The sequence below is a fragment of the Gekko japonicus genome, unplaced genomic scaffold (genome assembly GCF_001447785.1).
Source record: "Gekko japonicus isolate JY-2015 unplaced genomic scaffold, Gekko_japonicus_V1.1 scaffold245, whole genome shotgun sequence".
NCBI lineage: Eukaryota > Metazoa > Chordata > Lepidosauria > Squamata > Gekkonidae > Gekko > Gekko japonicus.
In genome coordinates this window covers 801,534-809,010 of record NW_015167537.1, presented here as the reverse complement: position 1 = coordinate 809,010, position 7,477 = coordinate 801,534, and the positions used below count along the sequence as shown (strand labels likewise).

Here is a 7,477-nt window from a genome sequence, read left to right as displayed (position 1 = left end):
CCCAATTATTCTCACTCTTTGTTTCCTATTAATCAGCCAGGTTTTTATCCACAAAAGGACTTGTCCTTTTATCCCATTACTATTGAGCTTACTTAGGCGCCTTTGATGAGGAACTTTTATCAAAAGCTTACTGGAAGTCAAGGTAAACAACATCTATTGGGTCCCCCTTGTCCACATGTTTGTTCACTCTCTCAAAGAACACTAACAGGTTAGTGAGACAAGATCTTCCCTTACAGAACCCATGCTGAGTCTGCCTCAATAGTTTTTGTTCATCAATGTGCCTACTAATTCTTTCCTTAACCGTTTCCACCAACTTACCCGGTATCGACGTCAGACTGACTGGCCTGTAATTTCCCGGATCTCCTCTGGAACCCTTGTGGAATGCCTTTTCCATTGAGGCTCACTTATTGCCCCTGTTGCTCTCTTTTAAGCAACAGGCAAAAACATTTCTGTTTACACAGGCTTTTAATTAAGTGGTTGACCTTTTAATATTATTTCAGTCTGTAAACTAGACGACATCCGTGAACTGTCTGTATGGTCTGTTTTTATACTGGGCTGGGTTTTTAATGTTGGCTTATAATTGGTACCCTAATGATTTGTTTTATTATTTTGAAATCCACCTCTGGCAGTTCCTGGAGAGGCAGCATAAAACTTTTCTAAATAAATAAATTTGCAGATCTCCAGAGAATCAAGTTTTTTTCTAAGCAGTCTGCAGGGCAAACTCTTAAACTGCCAACAGAACTGCACTTACAGTGGGACTGCACCAGAGTCCTTAGTTCCCCCCCCCTTTTCCTCAGCGTGACATGCAGATCTGATTATAAACAATACGATGGCCCTCAGAAGATACAAGTAGGATGTTTCATTATGTAGTCACAAAAAATGGATAGAAGAGGTTATAAGGAAACCTGGGTTACAGTAGTATTATGCAGCTAAATGAGGAATACAGATGTAAAGTAAACTACTCCCTTATGAAGCTACCCAGCTGCTATAATCATCTTTCAAGGCCCTGCTTACAGTGCCCCCCACTTCCTGAGATTAGGCAGGTGGCAAATGGCAACCTGGAAGAGTCATAAACAGCCGTGGCATCAGAACTCTGGAACTTTCTCCCAGAGACTCACCCATCCTCTTCTGTCGCTGTTCCACCCATGAATAAAAAACATTTTTGTTTTGTCAGGGATTCCATCAGTGATCTTTCCTTCCTTAGGTTTTAATCACTCATTTTTATACTATGTAATTTAGCTTGGTTTTAGGTGTTTTAATTATGTGTTTTTGTTAGGTTTTAATGGGTTAAGACATGTGTTTTATTATGTATGTTTTTAATCTGTTATTTATTTATTTATTTTAGGCACCTTGGTGGCCCTGATCAATGCAGAAAGGTGAGGCATAAATTTTGTAAACAAATAAAGTGTTAACCTGCACAGAAGTAGACTCATTCAGTTATAAGGCTAGCATCACATTTGAATATAGAACTAAACAATGAACATATCAAACTTTTCAATATTGTATTATCACAAAGACAACGTTAATTATTAACAAAGTTATTCACATTTAAACAATGAACACATTCTTGAATCTATGTTGTATATGTCAACAGAATACGTAGGAATTAGCATACTACCATAAGAATCTTCACATATTCTACACGTTCTGAGGGACTTGAACCTTGTCTTTAGAACCATTTCACTCATTTAAAAACAAGAAAATATTTCACAGGCATTTCTCTCAATGAGCCCCCAATACTTCTGTCGGAAAAATTCAAGTAAGTCCCTAGGGAGAGGCATTTTCCTGAGCCTTCACAATTCCAGTGAGGTATTTGGTGTGAGGGGAAAAAAAACAGTAGATAGCATTGTATTTTACAGTGCTGTAAAGTGCTTTGAGGTTTTGACAGCAAAAACATGGGATATGAATAAAATAAAGTGCTATTTCAACAACATAACTTTGGAAAACATGATTTAGTCTAGTCTCAGAAGAAATTTTTGCTTCCTTTAAAACACGTCACCTCTGCCTCAAGCATACTTAAGGGGTAGAATCATTCTTTATCTCCTTTCCAAGTGGGTACAATGAATTAAAGATGTCCATTGCTTACTAGTAGAAGTGCCTACCCAAGTGGCACAGGAAGGTTTACAATTTAATTCTTGTACTATCCACTTCTCCAGATCTCCAGAGAGTTACCACCTATAGTTCAGTCTCCCAAACATAATCCTGAGAAACCCATCCACTGTTTATAGAACAGCCTGTTCAAACACAAATATAGGCTTTATATTGGCACAAACTTTTCATGAATGTAAGGAGTGTTAATTACCAAACTGGAAAATAAGCCATCCATGAACCATCTTCTTTTATAAAACCCAGCTGGCTCAGCTTAGCTCTGGGGAATCAACACAATCTATATCTAAAATAAAAAGGGTTTTGTTCTATCTGGAACTGCAGTCAGACAAGCTGTCTGATCTGATGTCACTGCCATTACCCTGCAGATTTAAAAATCAGGTTCAAACAGCATTGCCAGTATCCCATTCCCCAGTCGTCATCCCACCTCCCCGTCTTTCCAACACCGTAGAAAGTACAGGGTTTATGAATATAAGTGGTTTCATCCCACATTTCCAGATGTCTGAACTCCCCTTTTGTGAAGTCAAGCTGTTTGGGAAGTCTGAACCTTCCCTTCCGTTTTCAAACCACACACACACACCCCTCAAAGCAGTTAGCAATGTGCACATCAGTGGTTCTTTGTGCAAGGGTTTTGAATCACCGCTTGCGCGCTTCTTTTGTTGTTGTTAATTTTGTTGAGAGCCAGTTTGGTGTCGTGATTAAGTGCGTGGACTCTAATCTGGGAGAACCGGGTTTGATTCCCCACTCCTCCACCTGCACCTGGCTGGATGACCTTGGGCAAGCCATAGTTCTGGCACAGCTGTTCTTGAAAAAGAGCAGTTTCTGTCACAGCTCTCTCAGCCCCACCCACTTCATAGGGTATCTGTTGTGGGGAGGGGAAGGAGGAGTTTGTAAGCCGCTGAGACTCCTTCGGGTAGTGAAGGGCGGGGTATAAATCCAATCTCTTCTCTTCTCCTTGTGATGTGGGGCCCACAAGGGGGAGGGGTGTTTTAGACAAATTCAAGAAAAACTACGCTTTCTGCCATTTCTTCGGGTGGGATAGCGCTGGAAATAGTCCCTAATTAGGATCCCATATCATTGGCCAGGATTCTGCCCCTGGAACTTTACTCCAAGCCTCTTCATAATATTGCTCTGGCAGGAAAGCTTTATGGGGAGAGAAAAAGGGAACATTTCCCTATGAAATGAGTGGGAAAGGGAGTAAGATCAGGTGGGAAAGGGAATGACTTCTGGCAGAGAAATATAGTTGTATAGGAACCAATGATCACAGTACTTGGCGGAGGGATTGTGGAGCTGTCAAAAAGGAGCCGGTGCTTCGGATACACGCTTGTGTGCATGCATTGGGGGGGGGGATGCCGCCCAACTGGCTGCTCCATGGTTTTCATGCAGCAATAATCTGAACAGTCAACCACGGCATAAGCACATGGAGCAGTGGGCTAAGGGTGGATGTTTAGACAAAATTCTCCAGCAAAAAAAGAAGGGGGGATCAAATTAGACATGCAGCCAAAACACGCTAAGCCTACCGTCTGACTGCAGCCCATGTTGCACAGAAGAGGTTTGTATTGTGTCTGTGAACTGACCATAGAGTATATGCACTAACTTGATACTTTGCCCAAGCAAAATGAGCTTTGAGACCAGAGAGAGAATATAGTCACCTTCCCACCATAGGCCACAGAGCCTCCTTGCTGCTTAGCCAGCTCCACTGCATCCAGGAACATCTTCACTGCTTGCTTTGTATGGAGGGGACCATACAGGGTGTTAGCTGCAAAGAAACAGCAAATACTTAAGTGGGACCCACAAATATTTATAAGTGTCATGCCTACCTGCACCTTATCCTCAGAACACTATCTTTTACTCCCATCTCAAAGTTCTGGAAAAATCGGTTCCAGGTTGCCATTGGCAACTGCTTGAACCAGTTTTCTCATAATGAAATGTGCCAACTCCTTCAATGGCCGCTGTGAAATGAGAGATCAATAGCTGCTTTTCAATTAACAGGGACTTTCACACAGCATGAAGCCTTGTCCACGTCAATTCATGGTTAAGGAGACTTCAAGATGAGCAAGAGGAGAAACAATCCTATTATTTCACCACCTCAGAATAAAAGGATAAAGGGAAGTGCCTTATTTCACATCAAGCCAATATACCACTTAGCACTGTACTATTAAAAGCAATGCTCTAAGCTCGCAGACTAATGTCTTTCACAGCCCTACTAGGTAACTGAAGAGGCCAGGAATTAGTCCCAGGCCTTTGAAGGCATATACTAGATCACTCAGCAATGTCCCCCCTCTACAGTCTACTGGGATCAACATACATTTATACATCTATGATAAAAACTGCCTTCTCTCAGTGGCAGATTAACAACTGGAGACAGTCATTTGGACCCTAAATCTTCCTTCTGCCACAGGAGGTGGCGGCGGCTACAAGCATGGACAGCTTCAAGAGGGAATTAGATAAGCCTATGGAGCAGAAGTCCATCAGTGGCTATTAGCCATAAGATATAGATAGGAACTCTCAGGCTGGGGCAAATGATGCTCTGTAGTCTTGGTGCTGGGGGGGGGACAGTGGGAGGGCTTCTAGTGTCCTGGCTCCACTGCTGGACCTCCTGATGGCACCTGGTATTTTTGGCCACTGTGTGACAGTGTGTTGGACTAGATGGGCCATTCGCCTGATCCAACATTGGTTTTTCTTATGTTCTTCTCTTTGTGCTCTTATTTGTCCATTGCTGAAGTGGTCCTTTGCTGTGCAGCATTTTTAAGCACACTGAAAACTGTTGAACTTGCATGAACCAAAGCTACTAGTGCTAGGGGAACATGCTGTGCAGTTGAGGGCCACCTTTGCAGTGGAAAAAAGTGCAGTGCAAATGGCAGCAAGACTTCAAATGCAAGTACATATATAAATCTATATGCATGTATGAACACACAGAGGTCCTTTTCAGGTATCAGGTATCACTACTATTCCCATAATTGGGGAGGATGAGAATTACAGGTCTGGATCTCATCTAAATTACATGCACAGAAGTGTGACTTTGCCCCCTATGCCCTTCTGAAGTAGGCCAAAATGCTCCCTGAAATGCTGTTCTTGGAGGAACTGGAACCCCCAGGAACAGCCAGAGGGGCTAACTGCTCCATCTCTTGTTTATGTGGATCTTTTTGGTGGGATCAAACCCAGGAAGAGAAGGTGCTCCCTCAGCAATCACTTGAAAGTGGCTGAGCCCTAGGCTCTTACGTTCTTGAATGACCAAAGACCGAATGACCTATGCTTCCACAAACAAAGATGAGCTCTTACCATCCCAAGGATCTCCAATGCGGATTTGTGCGTATGCCTTAGTGAGCTTTCCCACTACTTCATCATGGATGTTTTCATGCAAAAGCTGGAGAAGAAGTCAGAAGCATAACATTGTTTCTATTAGTGGACACCAGAGATTCATGCAACACTGGCATCTTCTGAAGATCCAACTGATCATACAGATTTAGAGAAAGAGTACTTCCATCTTTTCTCATTCCCTTTGAATCCTTAAACTAAAAGGGGAGTTATGATGTGTTGGCTTTTTCCTTGTGCACCTGTTGAAAACACATATTTATTCCTAGCCATACTGCAGTTCATAATCTAAAGTGCTCATTCCTTCTCAGGGTGATTCTGGCAAGATATTGAAAAGGGAGAAGGGAAACTTTAACAGAGTCCAAAGTGTTACAACGAAAGCAAAGTCCAAAATGTTGCCATAGCAGCTGTAAAAGCCTCCTGGATATGGTCATCTTGCTGTACAAGTGCTTTCCTTCATACTAGAAAATCCATCTTGCATGGACTGGAAATCAAGATCCATATCAAACTACTAATGCCCATCCTGACCTTGAAACCAAACACAGAACAAGCCAGGCACAGCGAGATTTAGATTAAACATCAAAACAAGCAATAGCAGCAGCTGCAGTCAGGTACAAAAGAGAGAAGTATGCCTAAATCCCTCCAAAATTATGTAGCCTAAAAAGCTTAAATACTATTAACATCAATTTATGTAACTATTTGGTTTTGTTGATTTGCAGAACTTAGTCACTCATGGTGCTGTCTAATTTGTTTCTTTATTTTTAAAAACATTTATAGCCTGCCCTTCCACTTGGTTCATAGTGGCTTTTCACAATAGTTAAAACATCCCCAGCTAAAATCAAAGATGAAATAACAAGCCTCAAATCACTCCTCCCCCCTCCTTAAAAGATGTCCACTATTCACCCCCCCTCAAAAGCCCTGGCAAACACATAAGCCTCACAGCACCAGTGTTCCCTCTAAGCTGAGTTAGTGTGAGCTAGCTCAGTTTTTTAGCCTCTGGCTCACACATTTTTGTCTTAGCTCAGGAAGGAGGGCTCCAGAGCAAACTAATTTATGCAGTAGCCAAATTGCTCACTCACAGCTTTAATGCCAGTAGCTCACAAAGTAGAATTTTTGCTCACAAGTCTCCCCAGCTTAGAGGGAGCATTGCACAGCACCTCTGGAAAAATCTTCAAGGGGGCTCCCCCTCGTGTCTTCAGGGTGCCCATTTCCACAGAGCTAGAGCTGCAATGGAAAAGGCCCAGGCTCTTGTTAATGCCAGATGTGCCACCTAAGTGGTGGGTAGCCAACAGATGGGCTGCTTGATGATCGGTTGGTGAATAGGGACATATGGAAGGAGACGGACCGTCAACTATGTGGTGGGTCCTACTCTAAAGGTCATAATCAGCACCTTGAATTGAACTCAGAAACAGACTGGCAGCCAATGAAGCTGTTTCAAAATGGGCAACATATCTTCCTGGCCGCTAGCCCATGTCAGCAGTCAGGCAGCTGCATTTTGGACCAGCTGTAGTTTCCAGATTGTCTTCAAGGGTAACCCCATGTAGAGTATGCAGAATCATGGATCGGCATGGTGAGATCAGCTGAGTCTAGGTAGCAAGAAAGTTCTCTAATCAGACGCAGCTGATAGAAGGCACTCCTGGCCACCATACCAACCTGGTTTTCAAACAGCAAGGCAGGACCATGAGCACCCCCAAGCTCTTAACTTGCTCTGAAAAAGCCAATGTTACTCCGTCTAGGACATATGCTATGCAGGGGCAGGCAGGCTATAAGTCCAATAAATAAACAAACATATGGAGCAGAAGTCCATCAGTGGCTATTAGTGACAAGGTATAGATGAAACATTATGTCTGGGGCAGTGATGCTCTGTATTCTTGGTGCTTGAGGGCAACAGTGGAAGGGCTTATGGAGTTCTGGCCTTGCTGGTAGACATCTTGTCGGCACCTGCATTTTGGCCACTGTGTGACAGAGTGTTGGACTGGATGGGCCTTTGGCCTGATCCAACATGGCTTCTCTTATATTCTTAGTTCCTCTAGAATATCAGCCTTCCCAACCAGCA

General features: G+C 43.0%; 1 protein-coding gene across 1 annotated transcript in view; it reads right to left on the bottom strand.

The window, feature by feature from the left end:
• Nucleotides 1-7,477, bottom strand: part of ALDH7A1 (aldehyde dehydrogenase 7 family member A1) — a 43,965-nt gene that overhangs the window by 10,664 nt on the left and 25,824 nt on the right. The window contains exons 12-13 of the mRNA XM_015413513.1: nucleotides 5,389-5,473; nucleotides 3,759-3,865 (exon numbers count right to left, since the gene is read on the bottom strand). Coding sequence (XP_015268999.1) covers nucleotides 3,759-3,865; nucleotides 5,389-5,473 — 192 coding nt within the window. The remainder of the gene's footprint in view (nucleotides 1-3,758; nucleotides 3,866-5,388; nucleotides 5,474-7,477) is intronic.